The sequence below is a fragment of the Haliotis cracherodii genome, unplaced genomic scaffold (assembly GCF_022045235.1).
Source record: "Haliotis cracherodii isolate W230 unplaced genomic scaffold, xgHalCrac1.p SCAF_16, whole genome shotgun sequence".
Taxonomy (NCBI): Eukaryota; Metazoa; Mollusca; class Gastropoda; order Lepetellida; family Haliotidae; genus Haliotis; species Haliotis cracherodii.
The window spans coordinates 6993161-7010801 of NW_027266271.1; the positions used below are offsets into that span (position 1 = coordinate 6993161).

Below are 17641 nucleotides of genomic sequence, written 5' to 3' on the forward strand. Positions count from 1 at the left end.
TAGAATCTTGCCACATTAATCTGGACCTGGATCCACAAAGCAGGCGACAGAAATACATGACTAGGTGGGGGAATGCAAACCGCTGTGCACAGATCCAGTACCATATACAGATCGAGACATCTTAATAAATTGGAAGTCTTTAGCAATTGTTAATTGAAATAAGAATTAGTGTAACTGTTACACAAGGCAACCAAGGTCACCGCTGGTCAACAATGTTGTCACATATGTGTATTTAGATTAATGTTTCAAAATATTAAGAATTGACTTTGCTTTAATGGAGGTATGACAATGTGGCATGCATACTGTATAAATCTGTGTTATGTATTTCACGCAAGCCCCACCCATTCTATTATCAGCTAATCAGGAAACAGTAACCTGTTTGAAGTTGACTTAGGGCGAAAATTATTTTGAAAGGCTAGATTTTTTGCTCTCAGCAAAGAAGTCATAATAAACTCATCTCTTAAAACAATGTGTATTTACCTCGTTAATACTCATAAGCACAGTGACTTTGGTACCACAGGTTACAGGAGCAAATATGTGTTCACCTGCATTTTACCAAGTTTTACCAAAAGTCATTAGCTATCCCTTCCATGTGTTGGCAAACTAAAAATAAATTGTCTGAAATGGCCCCTAGCTAAGAAAAGTAGCCAAGAATAAGTTTCTTGTTATAGAACTGGAACTCTACGAACTATGTTAATGCTTTTTCATGGCCGCAGGTACCTACTCAATCTTCCAACTCTAAACGCAGGAATTCTTTGGGCACTCTTTAGACATGGTTTCTTTGAAGCAGTGCTAAAGATAAACAGATAAATAAACTCCCTGAGAAGAGGACAATCAGGAGTTGGTGCATGGTTGAGGTTTTGGTGGAGAAGCTGCCACCATTGTGGCCACAACTGAGTCTGACCAATCTCGTCTAGAAACTTGTAGCCATACTCAAATATGACTGGCAATAGTGGGTGTAGCAACTGGCTGTTGAAAGTCTTATGGTTTCTGTAGCATGTGAAAGATCTTGTCTTCAACTTCAGATAATGTGGCTTTACATTTTGCACATAGCTAGACCTGAATTTAATCTTATTTAGAATCTTAAATCAATGTACCCGGAGAATTTGTGTTCTATTGATTGTTGGCAAATGATCCCAAGACATGTCTTATTATGTGGTACAAATAATGTTATCACCCATATTATAATAAAGTCCATTTTCAACATTGTCCATTAATACAGAAAATGTTTTGCTACAGAATTTGCCCATCCAAAATAGACAATAAATCCTCAGCATGTGACCTCTACTTTGCTGCTACCCTGTATTGTGTGAACTAATGTCATTGGCGGTCGGATAGCCTAGTGGTTAAAGCGTTCGCTCGTCATGCCAAAGACTCGGGTTCGATTCCCGACATGGATACAATGTGAGAAGCCCATTTCTGGTGTCCCTGCCGTGATATTGAGCAATATTGCTAAAAGCGGCGTAAAACCATATTCACTCACTCACTCACTCACTCACTAACTCACTCATTGGTATCAGCTGGCACTGTCGAGGAATTAAAATCAAGCATACGTCTGCCGGTACAATTTTGTAGTTATTACACATCTTGAACTGCCCACTAAGTTATAGATCATTGATGTTTTCCTATAAACCAATGCTTTATGCTACTTATCATACTTTTATGTGAAACCATTAAGGGGATGATTTCCCCAAATGCCTCTACAGTAAAGTTTTAATTTGGTCAAGTAGTTAACCAGTGCCCGAGTGCAACCATATATGTACACTTAATTCCATTTACTTTCTTTCCAGTTGGATGGTTACATTAAATAATAAAGATTTCAGAAATCCCTGTCTTAGTAAAAGTTAAATACTCTACTACAGACCACGCATCAGGCATCCTAAAGAGGAAATCTACCTCAGTTTTCCACTGCATGGTTAGCCCCAACTGAACACACTTGGTTCTTTCCCAAATTTTAGGCAACATGTGAATGTGATCAGACTCTAGAAAGCTCAGTGACCATTAAGAAACAATGGAACTACTGACAAGATCTTGATCTGTTCTGTGTCAGGTTGCACAGCCTGGTATGAGCCACTTCCCAAACTACATATAGACATAAGGAAAGGATGAACTCCCAACAATCAATGTTGGGTCATCATAACGAACAGAAAGTCTCAGTTAGCCAGGTAGCATCTTTTTCAGATCTGTTGTAGAATTATGAATGTATAGTAAGAGGTATTCTTTCGTGGGATCTACAGTTCAGTTCTTATTCTAGTTTACAACAGTTGAACAAGGTTAACAAAACTTACACCTTTCACTTCATCGTAGTTGATGTTATGTCTGTTTGTTGATTCTAGGTTATTGAACACATTTGCATATTCTACGTTACCAATGTTTATTTGTGATTCAGGAGCACAGGTGGCCCAGTTGTCTAAAGCGCAGCAATTCCCTATGCAGAATTGCTTCCCTTTAGTACACCAGAAACCTATGATTGTCGGTTCGAATCCCAGTTTGCCCCTAGTATGTTTCTAGGTTTGTCAGCGACATGCCCGTGCTCTTGGGTTTCAACGAAGTGGTAAACATCTGAGACCTGCATCACTTCGAGCTTTTCTCCCACATTAAGCTGCCACGCCATGATATAAAAGTGGCTTTATATCCAACTCACTCACTCACTTATTACGTGATTCAAACTTATAGTTTAATTATTTGTTACACAAGTCTACAAAACTCAGCATGATGGTACTTCTACCACAGAAACAATGATTTCGTAGAGATATACCAATATTTGCTTCAACTACGCACAGCAGTCATCAATATTCCAGCTACACAGGCCTGGACAGGAGTCTGGGTACAAAGCCAAGTTCAGTCAGCTCTTACGACAAGCATGAAGTAAGAGGACCTATGCTGACTCTTAATCAGAGCAAACCCCATCTTGGATACATGCAGCAGCCAGTATAAATTTGTTCAAAACAAATATTTTACAGAACTCTGCATCCTCATTCACTTTCGCATGTCACACTTTTAAATTGATGATTGATTCTGGCTACCATAACAGCATCTGACAGCTGTCTTTGCTACACTTTAGCCACAACAACTGGACCTCATTATAAGGAAATTTATGACCAGATATACATGGTTGTGTATATTTACTTTCCTGGCTTGCTTCAAGTGGTGCTCCCTGATAAGACACAGGGAGTTCATGTTCAGCCCATTTCCTCAAAACTGTGGTGAAAATAATTAACCATTGGACTGGCAATTCCTGCCTCTGGCTGGTATAAACTTAGACACTAGACTTCACATCCTGTATTTTTTACATTAGCTCAACAAGAACTCAAGATATTTTTAACATTCTACTTTAATTTATCGTACAAATATTGACAGACAAGAAAGAGATTATGGAAGCAGAGATAGCAAAGCTGAAAATTCCCCACAGAAAAACCTTTCATTTTGTATATGAAGCCTACCTGAAAAAGCTGAATATATAGTAAGTACAAAGCAAACCGATACTGTTCTATCCAAAAAATCCATGCTTGTTGTATGAGGCAACAGAAATGACTAAATTGAGGATTGGTTGGTCACCATATGTATCCTGGCTGATTGTGTACATGTCTCAAGCAAGTGATCTCACAGTACATGTCTCAAGCAAGTGATCTCACAGTACATGTCTCAAGCAAGTGATCTCACTGTACATGTCCCAAGCAAGTGATCACACTGTACATGTCTCAAGCAAGTGATCTCACTGTACATGTCTCAAGCAAGTGATCTCACTGTACATGTCTCAAGCAAGTGACCTCACAGTACATGTCTCAAGCAAGTGATCTCACTGTACATGTCTCAAGCAAGTGATCTCACTGTACATGTCTCAAGCAAGTGATCACACAGTACATGTCTCAAGCAAGTGATCACACTGTACATGTCTCAAGCAAGTGATCTCACTGTACATGTCTCAAGCAAGTGTTCTCACAGTACATGTATCAAGAATGTGATCTCACAGTACATGTCTCAAGCAAGTGATCACACTGTACATGTCTCAAGCAAGTGATCACACAGTACATGTCTCAAGCAAGTGATCTCACTGTACATGTCCCAAGCAAGTGTTCTCACTGTACATGTCTCAAGCAAGTGATCTCACAGTACATGTCTCAAGCAAGTGATCTCACTGTACATGTCTCAAGCAAGTGATCTCACTGTACATGTCTCAAGCAAGTGATCTCACTGTTCATGTCTCAAGCAAGTGATCACACTGTACATGTCTCAAGCAAGTGATCTCACTGTACATGTCTCAAGCAAGTGATCTCACAGTACATGTCTCAAGCAAGTGATCTCACAGTACATGTCTCAAACATGTGATCTCACTGTACATGTCTCAAGCAAGTGATCACACTGTACATGACTCAAGCAAGTGATGTAACAGTACATGTTTCAAACATGTGATCTCACTGTACATGTCTCAAGCAAGTGATCTCACAGTACATGTTTCAAACATGTGATCTCACTGTACATGTCTCAAGCAAGTGATCACACTGTACATGTCTCAAGCAAGTGATCACACTGTACATGTCTCAAGCAAGTGATCTCACTGTACATGTCTCAAGCAAGTGATCTCACTGTACATGTCTCAAGCAAGTGTTCTCACAGTACATGTCTCAAACATGTGATCTCACAGTACATGTCTCAAACATGTGATCTCACTGTACATGTCTCAAACATGTGATCTCACTGTACATGTCTCAAGCAAGTGATGTGTGAGGATCCACTCAGTCTCAACAACAGTTATCCAGCATACATTTTTTGTTAACCTTAAAATAGGGCTCAAAGAAGTTTCTTGTTCCACAGTAAGTGTTGAAAAGTTTTGTCTCTGCAGCAGTTGCCTCCCCTGACTAACTGTTCACCAGATGCTGCTACAGTATGTGAGAGAAGAGCATTGGGAGATACTGTGTATCTAGTGTTACCTTTGACCTTCTCAGAGTGTATCTTGGTCACAAATCTAGGTCCTTTTTATCTTGGAGACTAAATAATCTCAATTATATGATATGATATTTATCCTTTAGGTTAGACACAATATTGGGTTGTCTTACAGAAGCCTCAAATGATATGTATGACTGATAATAAGCTATTTTCCCCACTGTCCATGCCATTTGTCTTGTTTTAATTTTACAATCCGATACCTATACTGTCAGAAAATAAGACATGAGCTCTTAACTAATAGATAGTTTGTTTTCAAAATGTCTGCATTCAAATGGTATATAATGTACACTGATATCATCTTTACAATAAATCTCATTCAATTCCAGGTGATTTTATATTCCATCCCCATGCATCCTTACATATTGGGCAAAATTACAGTAAACCAAGAAATAAAACAGGTCAGAAATCACAGTATCAAATTTGTAATAGTCTACTCAAAGCATCAAAACATTGTATGAAACTATCATAAAAGGATAAGCTAATGTTTAAGAATGGTAATTATCAACACTCTGGTCATTGTCTTTACAAAACAGTTTTCCAATACACTTATAGTGGCTCCATGAGCTATTTTCACAAGACTAGTGGCATGTTACAGACCTATGACGTCAAACTTAAATAGCTAAACCACTCTTGAAATAGTTCAACTCACATCCGAATACATATTATTGTACCTTGCAATGATAACAATGCTCAAGACCGCCATTACCATTAGCGCGGGTGGTACCAGCGCACGTTTTACACGTGCAAGTGTCTGTGCAGAGTAACCGTCGGTTATTTATGCACAAAACAAGTTGGCGTTCATATTACAACAACGGGCCTACCTTGGTTCATGGGCTGTAGTATTTAGAGCCAGTCTGCCTCGGATTTCTCATCACACGAGGGGTTGGGGAACTGAGATGGAGAGCAGCCCATCTGCAATAGACACTGGTCGTCTGCTTCTATTCGGGAACGGTTTATTGTTCGTCGAGGGGTGCAGTCCCACTTTTGTTTTAAATAAGGAGGGTTCATATTTGTGTATGTACTGTGTATATCAAGTATTTCTAGGCATAGGTGGTGACTAGTTACCAAAACTATACACGCTGTTGAAGGTGGTGGGCATTCATAGGCATCGTAAATAACTTCAACTCTGAAAAAATACTCTCACCACTTGTGATGCGATGTATTCAACCGAAAGCATGCATGCACGAGTTTTAACTTGTGAACCCGATATATCAAGATAGTGTATTTAGAGCAACGGCTTATCGCGCTGAGGTGTAAGGTTGTCTTCTGGGTTGTTGTTTTTTCTTTTACCTGACATAGGTTCATTTATAAGAAAAGAATAGGCGTTTAGTTTATAAACCTAAACCACACACAATGTCCATATAACTTTTTAATCTCTCTGCTGTTACCATGCTAAACTAACCTTGTTTATTAACAGTCTTACGTCGCGTCTAGTTCCTTGCTGCCATAATACTACCAACTTATGTGTCTGTTGTTTCAGTGTAGCCTAGAAACAGTGTGTTAAAACCTTGCCCACCACAGATGAACTGGCTACAGGTATTGTATTTCACACAACATTGGCAGATCCACTGGTTGTTGTCTTTATCTGGTTGGAGCCACTTCCCTAACTGTTTTGGGGAAGATAGTTTCATAAAGCGGGCTTCGGGGCAAACCTTCTTTTAGAGTGAAGAAGTAAAACGTGATTGTTTCTATATACACTGTGTCATGTTGATAATGAAATCACAGCACCAATCGACACTTCATGTGGAAACCATACTCGTTTTGTATTCGCAAGCAAAAGCTTCCAAAGTTGTTTTTGCTGGTCTTGTAAGAAGATTGAGTTTTAAGATATATATTACCATGGTTTCGTCAAACCATAATTCAAGTTGGATGAAGAACTAGGAATGGGGCAGTCCTTTTCTAATTTTGAATTTATATATGCGTCAGGGAGACATATACGTAACTATTCTAACTAAGACTAGAACTTCTTGTAAATATCAAAACTGGCTGTTTTTGTCAAATCTGAGAACTATTATCTTGTGCAATTTCTCGACCGTTCTACTTTTTCAATCCAATCTTGACATACAGTTGCAAAACGTGATTCCCCGGGAAAACACACATTAATATTATTGGTGGCATGTGCTCAGATTAGGAAGTGAAGCAAATAAACGTTATGTCACATTTCCAAGGTTTCATTTGCACTCGTATCGGGTTGAGCTCAGGGTTAAACGCTGACGGTGGCAAGGATTCGGGGACATTCTCACTCACTCCATTGAGTATAGACCAAGATGGTCCACTGAAATCGAGTGAGTGAGAAAGTGTCGTTAAACACGAATCCGCAATGTGCTTGGTATATCATAGCGGCCTTGGTAGATATACTCAATCAAATATGGGAGAAGTTTGTTTGGTTGTTTGATTGTTGTTGAATGCCACACTCAGCAATAATCCAGCTGTATGACGGCGGTCTGTGAGTAATCGAGTCTGGGCCAGATAATCCAGTGATTGACATCATGAGCATCGATCTACGCAATTGGGATACGATGACATTCATCAACCAAGTCAGCGACACTGACCACCCGTATCCCGATAGTCGTCTCTTACGACAAGCACAGTCGTCTTTCACGGCAAGCATGGGTTGCTGAAGACCTATTCTAGCACGGATCTTTACAGGTCATGTAAGAAGTAATATTACTGCACGATGCAGTTACCCAACATGAAAGCAATATTATTTCATCACACTGTACACACGGACAATGTAATAGTCCTTTTTCGGGACGCATGTTGGTTTGTGGGCCCAGTTCAGAATACATCCTTTGTAACTTAGTATGAAAATAAGACAGTATAATGTTTCATGCAAAATGAAATTCTTAACAATTATACGTCGGACAAGTGTGACATGCTGATTAACGACGAAAGAAGACGTTTATGATTTAAATTGATGAACGCGGAATTTTAGTTCATCCCATCTACAAACGCGATGACTACTGAAAGACTAGTTTGAAACAAGTTAACAGACCACATAGGCTCATATATCGCAAACGAGAGAAGGCCACAACATGTGATGGCTTCTTAATTGTCCTTTTGCCTGTTTTGATAAAAACTTGAGGCCATGTGGTAAATGATCGAAGGAATACATGCACGATACGTGGCTTTTGAAGCACAGATTCGCCAAGTATATGTGACAATGTTTTCCTGCCTTGGCCACCACCAACAGCTTCTCGGCACTTCCTTCCTGCTCTTGGCATTGGCAGGTGCACACGCTGCAATACTCATCACTTTAGGAGATTCACAGAACTTAAAACACATGAATTCAAGTTTCTCTTGGCTTTTATGTCCATGTTTTGTTGGAAGCGAAAAGAAATAAAATTCAGCTGGGTATAAAACCACGAACCTATTATTGTTTTCTGTCTATTTGACGAGTGCCAAAACAAACCTTCATGATCTTGGACCATCTTGTATATAATCTGACTACTTTAAGTTGTGATAACCTAAGTTACAGACTCACCGATTCTTTGAACATGTGTTGATCAACTAGTTGTATAACCTCTGGTTACAGACTCACTGGTTCTTTGATCCTGTGGTGATCAACTAGTTGTAAAACCTCGTGGTTACAGACTCACTGGATCTTTGATCATGTGTTGATCAACTAGTTGTATAACCTCTGGTTACAGACTCACTGGTTCTTTGATCCTGTGGTGATCAACTAGTTGTAAAACCTCGTGGTTACAGACTCACTGGTTCTTTGATCATGTGCTGATCAACTAGTTGTATAACCTCTGGTTACAGACTCACTGGTTCTTTGATCCTGTGGTGATCAACTAGTTGTAAAACCTCGTGGTTACAGACTCACTGGTTCTTTGATCATGTGGTGATCAACTAGTTGTAAAACCTCGTGGTTACAGACTCACTGGTTCTTTGATCATGTGCTGATCAACTAGTTGTATAACCTCTGGTTACAGACTCTCTGGTTCTTTGATCATGTGCTGATCAACTAGTTGTATAACCTCTGGTTACAGACTCACTGGTTCTTTGATCATGTGCTGATCAACTAGTTGTATAACCTCTGGTTACAGACTCACTGGTTCTTTGATCCTGTGGTGATCAACTAGTTGTATAACCTCGTGGTTACAGACTCACGGGTTCTTTGATCATGTGGTGATCAACTAGTTGTATAACCTCGTTGTTACAGACTCACTGGTTCTTTGATCCTGTGGTGATCAACTAGTTGTATAACCTCGTTGTTACAGTCTCATTGGTTCATTGATTATGTGGTGATCAACTAGTTGTATAACTATGTTGGTATTAGTACCTGTGGTTGTTGCATGGATAACTTACCCGGTATATAATATGGCCCCTGAACTATTATGATGACCACAGTGTTAACAGGCCACTACAAAACTGCAGTTAATAAGCTGCTAGACAGTGAAGGAGGAAACAAAAATCTAAAACGTACATGTCTGTTATTTTATTATTTTTTCCACAAAATATTGGTAAACCTACCCTTAATAAAAACGCAAAAGCCTGCTCCAGTATAAGGCATGGCCTATATGTTCTACATTCAGTGTAGACAATTAATACATAGTCTGATGTGCACAACAAGGTATGCTAATACCACATATTCATATTGTATACACTGACCTAACAAGGTCATGGGAGTTTGCTTCTAACAAGAACATGGTCTAAAACACTCGTCGAGAAACAATGTTTGAGATCTTTAAGGTTTCCATTTAATTTTATTTTTCAGTATTTGGTACTTCAAAAAGCATCATATGAATTTTTAAAATAAGTATGTTGTTCCTTAACATGTTAAAACAAGGTAAAAGGTTCATAACAAGAAAAAAACATTTTAAAACATAATTATGATTAGAAATTGAAAACTTAATTCATTGATTCTTTTATCAGTGGACAGAGTTTTTGTTTAATTATAATTTTAAGGCCCACATATGTTCAAGTCAAAACAGTTCAGTATAGAGATTTTAGCTATTTCTTCTTCTTAAGTCCTCTGGAGGGGAGTTTTTTGTAATCATTTTGTAATTTTGTCTTTAGAAATAGTGTTTCCAATGAACAACTATTTATTTTGTTGTGGCCTATCACGGAAAATCAATTCATTTCATTGACCATGTTCATTATTTCTGCTTTTCAAACATTAAATTGTTCGTTCCTGCCACTAAAATGTAACATTATCCATATTACGGATGTTAAATATGATTACTGACATTCTTTGACTCTGGATTTTAACCCTTCTACCAGCTCCTTAAAACAAGTGTAAAAGTCCACAGGTTTGTGAATATGAAAGTCACTGAGATGCGGCACTCTCACTCTAGCTCTATCCAGTCTCCCCAGCTGAGTGTTACTCTCAGTCTGTGATGGACAAACATCATGCTGAAAACAGCTCACAGTGTCTACACCAGCCACTGTAATGGGTGGCACAGAATGGTTTGCAGCAGACGGCGCACAGCTACCACAATTCCTGGTGTCTCCTGCTACAGTGACATGTGTGTCAGCACAACCGACATACTCTTGTAGCAGCTTATGTTCAAAACCATGTTCATGTTCCAGTGGCACTGATGGCCTACTGGTGGCGGGGGTTGTTGAAATAGTCATGAGAGAGTCATGAAAGCTTGTCTCTGATGGAGTTGTCTGCCTCAAGTTTTTAACTTGTTCTTCACGGCTTAATTTCTTTTGGCACAACACCCAACTGTCTGACCCTGACTGAGCCCCATCTGTGACACTCTCGGCAACATCATCACTGCTTGTGACACATACAACGTTAGTTTCCATCACAGCTCTGTCATCCTGCACGGCCAGCTTCCCTCTCTCATACCACAACACTTGCTTCTTGACACGTTCTGATCGGGTGGACAGACTTCTCTTCGCACCTCTGTGTTTTGTATGAACACTGACCAGTATGACCTCACCATCCTCCCCATCTGTCTCCATATCCGCACATACGACACCATCATGTCCCTCTACCTTGCTGTCATCACACACGACACCATCCTGTCCCTCTACCTTGCTGTCATCACACATGACACCATCCTGTCCAGGCCCCTTTATTCTGTACACACTTTCATTTCCCGATGTCTTCTGCATGTGTTCACAGTCACCAACATGATATTCCCTGTGTCTGTTTAGTGTCTGATGGACAGGAGGTTGACATCCTTGCATCTGCCTGTCCCTCCTTCCAGCAATACCCTGCTGGTCCAAGTAGGCCTCGGCCCGGTGCCTGAGATACACAGCACAGGCTCCACATGGATCACCAGAGGATTTCAGGTGAAGAATCACTGCTTGGTCTGCCTCCGGAATGCCAGCATTGGTCAGAAGGTTACCAAGGTGATGGTTGTCAAAATGCACCAATGGGCATCCTCCTTGCTCTGCTGGACCAAGTTGGCGTCTCTGTAAAATACAATGCAGACATTCAACCTCATTTGTTTTCTGTGTTACTTCATTGTGATGATCAAAATTGAGTCCCTGGCCAAGTGAACACTACAAATTCACTTGTCCGGAGACAAAGTCTACTTGTCCTGGTTATTGACAAAATATTGTCTTTTATCACAAAATCAGGCCTTACTGCCCACAATTTTATTTTGACGTTGATAATCTGTTTTCATATCTCTCTTGCTTTTCTCACCATGAACATTGAACAAATCCATTTCTAAACCACAATCGAACTAAAACCATGTTTTCAGCAGCCCTTGCAACCTGTCAGGACTTTCGTACAAGATGTTGCGATACATGATTCATTGGTCATACTCATGATGTTTACACTTTTTCAAATATAAATTTGGTACTTGTTATGAATATTTTATCCAAACTGACAAAAGCTCTTCCAAATTTGAAGGTTTGTGGACAACTAAAGCTGATTTGTGTTTGTCTCATGCAGTGAGTCAGGCATGTACTTTCTCCAACCCTGACACCACTACAGTATGGAAGACCACCTGTACTACAGCACTGCAGTACAAAAACAATCAAATTGAAACACCTACAACTAATCACTAAATAAATTTAAATGTAACACCAATGAACCCATTCATATTCAATATTCAAAATTTCAATTTCAGATATAACACAGTAAACATATTGTAGTTTTTATTATTCCTGCTGCCATAGCAACATAATTATGAAACACCCCTGTTACTATTTATTTCATAGCACAATGAATAAGGTTGTCAGTTTCATCTTCCTGAGGCAAGGGCGTCAACGGACTATAAAAGTTCAGTTTCCACCCTTGCTGAACTAAGCTGGAATTCTGGTGTTACATTTTGGCTGGACCAGTGAGTCTATACATAGTCCAATCAAAATCATGTAATGAACTAGACATCCGGTTTGTAAACAACATGCATTACAATGTGCAGATTTTGGTCGACTGTAGGATCATGTGTACAGCAACCAGGTGTTGAAAGATATTTTCCAAATCTTTCATGTTCTTAATCAAGATGCTCAAGTGATATGATACACTTCGCAGGTGTAAGATCTGTTTTATTACAATATAGATCTTGGTTATTGATCAGATTGTCTTGACTGGCCGCCACCATTTTGTTTGAAGCAACTGCAAGTGATATGAGAGATGGTCAATAGGGGGGGCATGAAAGTGATATAATCATGACACTATTAACAGCCACTGGTGGCGCCACAATCGAGCCTGGAAATTCAAGCCTAGTTTGGCAAGGGAGGAAACTGGACTCTTAGTTTATGCCCTTGGCTTGGGAAGATGGCTATTTTTGCTTCTCAGACATATGGGGGATGTCAGATTCTTACTTTGAAGTTGCAGTTTAAAAGCAACCATGTTTGTGCGTGATCTATCCTTTTTCCGTCTCACCTGAAGTGAAGCACAGCAGTGTCCGCGGTAGTTGCGACGAGCACCCTCCAGGCCGTACAGGTGTCTGATACTGTATGTATATCTGCATTCATCAGCCTGCCAGCTGTGGAGACCCGTCCCGGGGACATGACTGGGCTGTGAGTACTCCTGCTTCCACAACTTGATGGCCTGGTGCACAGGCATCCCCACCTCCTTCAGGAACAGGCTGTACTGGACCTACACAACATGGGGAGGGGATGGTTACGCCAGTCTGCAACATCACACATAGTTACCCACAGAAAATAATGGAATGATGTCAGTTGCTATACAGGTTGACACACATTCATGTTTGGATTCTGTGAGCAGTATATGGTAAACATCGTGCTAGATATCTGTGATGAGTAGTCAGGCCTGGGTGAGACAAACTTGTCACTGATCACATCAGCATCCTCCATACCCTGAGATAATGAAGACAACCAAGCCAGGTCACCCTGAGATAATGAGGACGAACTAAGCCAGGTCATCCTGAGATAATGAGGACGAACTAAGCCAGGTCACCCTGAGATAATGAAGACACACTAAGCCAGGTCATCCTGAGATAATGAAGACACACTAAGCCTGGTCATCCTGAGATAATGAAGACAACCCAAGCCAGGTCACCCTGAGATAATGAGGACGAACTAAGCCAGGTCACCCTGAGATAATGAAGACAACAAAGCCAGGTCACCCTGAGATAATGAAGACAACAAAGCCAGGTCACCCTGAGATAATGAAGACACACTAAGCAAGGTCACCCTGAGATAATGAAGACAACCAAGCCAGGTCACCCTGAGATAATGAAGACAACAAAGCCAGGTCACCCTGAGATAATGAAGACACACTAAGCCAGGTCACTCTGAGATAATGAAGACACACTAAGCCAGGTCACCCTGAGATAATGAAGACAACAAAGCCAGGTCACCCTGAGATAATGAAGACACACCAAGCCAGGTCACTCTGAGATAATGAAGACAACCAAGCCAGGTCATCCTGAGATAATGAAGACAACAAAGCCAGGTCACCCTGAGATAATGAGGACGAACTAAGCCAGGTCACCCTGAGATAATGAAGACACACTAAGCCAGGTCACCCTGAGATAATGAAGACACACTAAGCCAGGTCACCCTGAGATAATGAGGACGAACTAAGCCAGGTCACCCTGAGATAATGAAGACACACTAAGCCAGGTCATCCTGAGATAATGAAGACACACTAAGCCAGGTCATCCTGAGATAATGAAGACAACCCAAGCCAGGTCACCCTGAGATAATGAGGACGAACTAAGCCAGGTCACCCTGAGATAATGAAGACAACAAAGCCAGGTCACCCTGAGATAATGAAGACAACAAAGCCAGGTCACCCTGAGATAATGAAGACACACTAAGCAAGGTCACCCTGAGATAATGAAGACAACCAAGCCAGGTCACCCTGAGATAATGAAGACAACAAAGCCAGGTCACCCTGAGATAATGAAGACACACTAAGCAAGGTCACTCTGAGATAATGAAGACACACTAAGCCAGGTCACCCTGAGATAATGAAGACAACAAAGCCAGGTCATCCTGAGATAATGAAGACACACTAAGCCAGGTCACTGTGAGATAATGAAGACAACCAAGCCAGGTCATCCTGAGATAATGAAGACAACAAAGCCAGGTCACCCTGAGATAATGAGGACGAACTAAGCCAGGTCACCCTGAGATAATGAAGACACAGTAAGCCAGGTCACCCTGAGATAATGAAGACACACTAAGCCAGGTCACCCTGAGATAATGAGGACGAACTAAGCCAGGTCACTCTGAGATAATGAAGACACACTAAGCCAGGTCACCCTGAGATAATGAAGACAACCAAGCCAGGTCACCCTGAGATAATGAGGACGAACTAAGCCAGGTCACCCTGAGATAATGAAGACAACCAAGCCAGGTCACCCTGAGATAATGAAGACAACAAAGCCATGTCACCCTGAGATAATGAAGACAACCAAGCCAGGTCACACTGAGATTATGAGGACGAACTAAGCCAGGTCACACTGAGATAATGAGGACGAACTAAGCCAGGTCACCCTGAGATAATGAAGACACACTAAGCCAACTCACATAATTTTATTGCCCATGATAACCTACAGATGAAGATAAATGCCATGTATCTTCCCTTCTGTCTTTTCTATATGAGATACACCATTGCACATGTCTTACTAAACATTCATGCCTCCTCTGTCATTTAGTAACCATGGTAACGTGATCAGATGTTATTGTTAGTAAGTCAGCTCAACACTAGTATATTTAATAACGTGAACCCTAGTCCTTAACTTGAAATAATTATATTTGTCAGATCTGACAACAATCAGCATGAGTCCGTATAAGAAGTTTGTGACACGAAACTGCATGATTTTCATCAGCGCTTGACATTACAAAAATGTGTCCTTGCTGGAAATAGTCTTGTCAAACACATCTTTTTACAGTTAAAATAAAATATAAAATAACGTCTGTCACCATTGTATATTGTGGTCAATAATAAACCAGAGACAATTTCACAATTCAGGGGCAGAATAGGTGGCCATTTTACCATGAATACTGCGTTTATGTTTGATGCACGAAAAGAGACAACTAAGATGTGGATCATGTGGTCACAGAGTGAGTTGCTGCAGCGTTCTAGGGCACTCTGTGTTCAGGTGTTGTAACCACTGATCTTCATAATCTCATTCTCATTCAGACGCGACCCGTAATGGGAAGTCCTTAGATATTGTTTCAGTGGTAGCGAGAACTAAGATGTGATTTTAATGAGATTGCCATCCTGCCTGGCATAAACAGATTAAAATCATCAATCTATCAATAATTCAACTTCAAGACCAACTATTACTGATATCTCAGCAGTGAGCAAAACAAGGTTAACACTTAATGTTGGATAATATTTACACAAAGCATTTCCCCATGCAATACTGATCCCGGTGGTGGTCTACTGATGAAAGATGTGCCATTGTTTCAACAGTGGCAATGATCCAAAGAGATCCCATACCCTGTCATTGTGTTTGAGTCGGTGGTTTGTACGCAGTGCTTTGTGAAGGCTGGACATACAGAGAGGAAACATGTACTCCGACTGGTCCACTTGATCATGTGATAAGCAGGACAGATTGTTCCAGTTCAGTGAAATGGGAACTTTTGCTCTGTAAATAGACTAGTAGAACCTTCATTCAATTAATGTTCACATCAAAATTTGTATCAATCAAACCATATGTTCAGTTTAAAGTGTTAAATAATATGTCGATCTATGAAACAAATTAACTCACAAACTGCTCCATGAACAGTCCATGAACATACAATTTCCACTAGAAAACTGCTTTACAATGATAACAGATTAAACATGTCTAATGATAAATATTAAAATGTTATAATAATCAAATGATAATGTTTCTTCATCAGCAGATTCTTTTTCTCAGGCATAGGGAAATGTTGTGAACTCTATCATTTGTTGTTACTGTAATCAAATACCCTGTATAAACACAAGGGTATCATGTCACGATAATGTTTCAGTCTGTATTGGCCAACTGTACCTTCAACATCTTTGCACATCTCTTCATCCTGACATCCTGCAGTGCAGCTCTTCTTGCCTCGCTTGCTTGTTTCAAGGTTAGTTGTAATACTGACCTGAACACTCCGGTCAACACTTCATCGAGGTTGTCATAATGCACCATTGCCATTCCCCTGTGCAACACAACGTTTCTGTTGGTAACAAGGGAGGTAACGGCTTGGAAGGGCACCTGGAAGTACTGACCATTCCTCCCGGTCATGTACTGGTGTGCTGCATTCTGCCATGTTCCTGCAGACTGTTTGATCGCCTGGAGGATACTTACAACATGATGGATGTCTGCTTCATTGTATGTTGCTGCACATGGTTTTTCAGTGGTGTGGACATGTTTTGTTGTCGATTTTAAAAGCCTGTAAATTTCTTTTTCTGTTAGACAGGAAAACCGAAACTGGAACAGCTGAGTTTCTGCTTGCAAGAAAAAATCTGTGGTTTCTTGATCAGCAACAAATAGAAGTCTGAAATGGAAGGAAATTAATGTTGAGTGACTCATACACAGACCATGATCATGTGTCACTTGGCCAGCTGGGCTTGCTTGCAAGGATCATGTGTTTGTAACAAAAATAATTTCACAATTATATTAAAACTAAATTAATCTGTGACCAAGTAAAGCATCAAATGTTATAATACCTTAATATAAAATGTGAAATATTATCCTTCTGTGTTCCCTCTATCAAACAGTCGGAGTTGGCTACTGTCTGAAGATTGTTAGCGATATCAAGAAGTCGAAGGCGATCTCCTCCTGCCTGGTGAATTTTTAGTAAGAACTCCAATCGATTCACAGCAAACGTATGCAGTTTCTGCAGTGAAACATGGCCAGTCGTTGGTCGTAAGTAAAACGCCATGTGTGTCAATGACAAAATAGCGGTTTATCAAACATCGGTGTATGAAATGTCCCATTTTGTTTTCACACTGTATCGAAGACAACTCCCACAAGTGAGGTTGTATTTGCCGCTTTCTATGACTTCCGGTTGATAGTATAAAATCCGGACTTTAATTTCTAAAACCGGACTACCCGGAACCGGACCAACAAATTAGTGAAAATGCTACAGGAGATGATCATGGTACAGTTAACTGGCAAGATCATTGGAACATTAATTTTTCCTGGGTAAAGGTATACATTGATGTTCACAGTGAAATATCAAGTCATTATAGTCTAGTCATTTGTTAATGTTTAAACATTCACAAGATGTTTCTTATGAAATATTCATAATAGGTTTGCACATTTGCACATTTTTGTTGGTGACTGACTGTACAGATACAGATGTTACACAGATGGTAGAGATGGTTGAT

At 40.2% G+C, this 17641-nt stretch overlaps 2 protein-coding genes across 2 annotated transcripts in view; both read right to left on the reverse strand.

The window, feature by feature from the left end:
• The window catches only part of LOC139463760 (uncharacterized), a 62693-nt gene extending 56838 nt beyond the window's left edge, over positions 1 to 5855 (reverse strand). The window contains exon 1 of the mRNA XM_071245045.1: positions 5769 to 5855. The gene's annotated coding sequence lies outside the window, so the exon portion shown is untranslated. The remainder of the gene's footprint in view (positions 1 to 5768) is intronic.
• Positions 5856 to 9869: 4014 nt separating this feature from the next.
• LOC139463765 (DNA primase large subunit-like) lies at positions 9870 to 17244 on the reverse strand. Its single transcript, XM_071245054.1, has 6 exons — positions 16979 to 17244; positions 16317 to 16806; positions 15782 to 15940; positions 12746 to 12961; positions 10900 to 11322; positions 9870 to 10860 (listed from the first exon to the last, which is right to left on the reverse strand). Exons 1-6 carry the CDS (start codon positions 17191 to 17193, stop codon positions 10135 to 10137), a joined length of 2229 nt encoding a protein of 742 aa, XP_071101155.1. The 5' UTR covers positions 17194 to 17244; the 3' UTR covers positions 9870 to 10134.
• Positions 17245 to 17641: the final 397 nt, after the last annotated feature.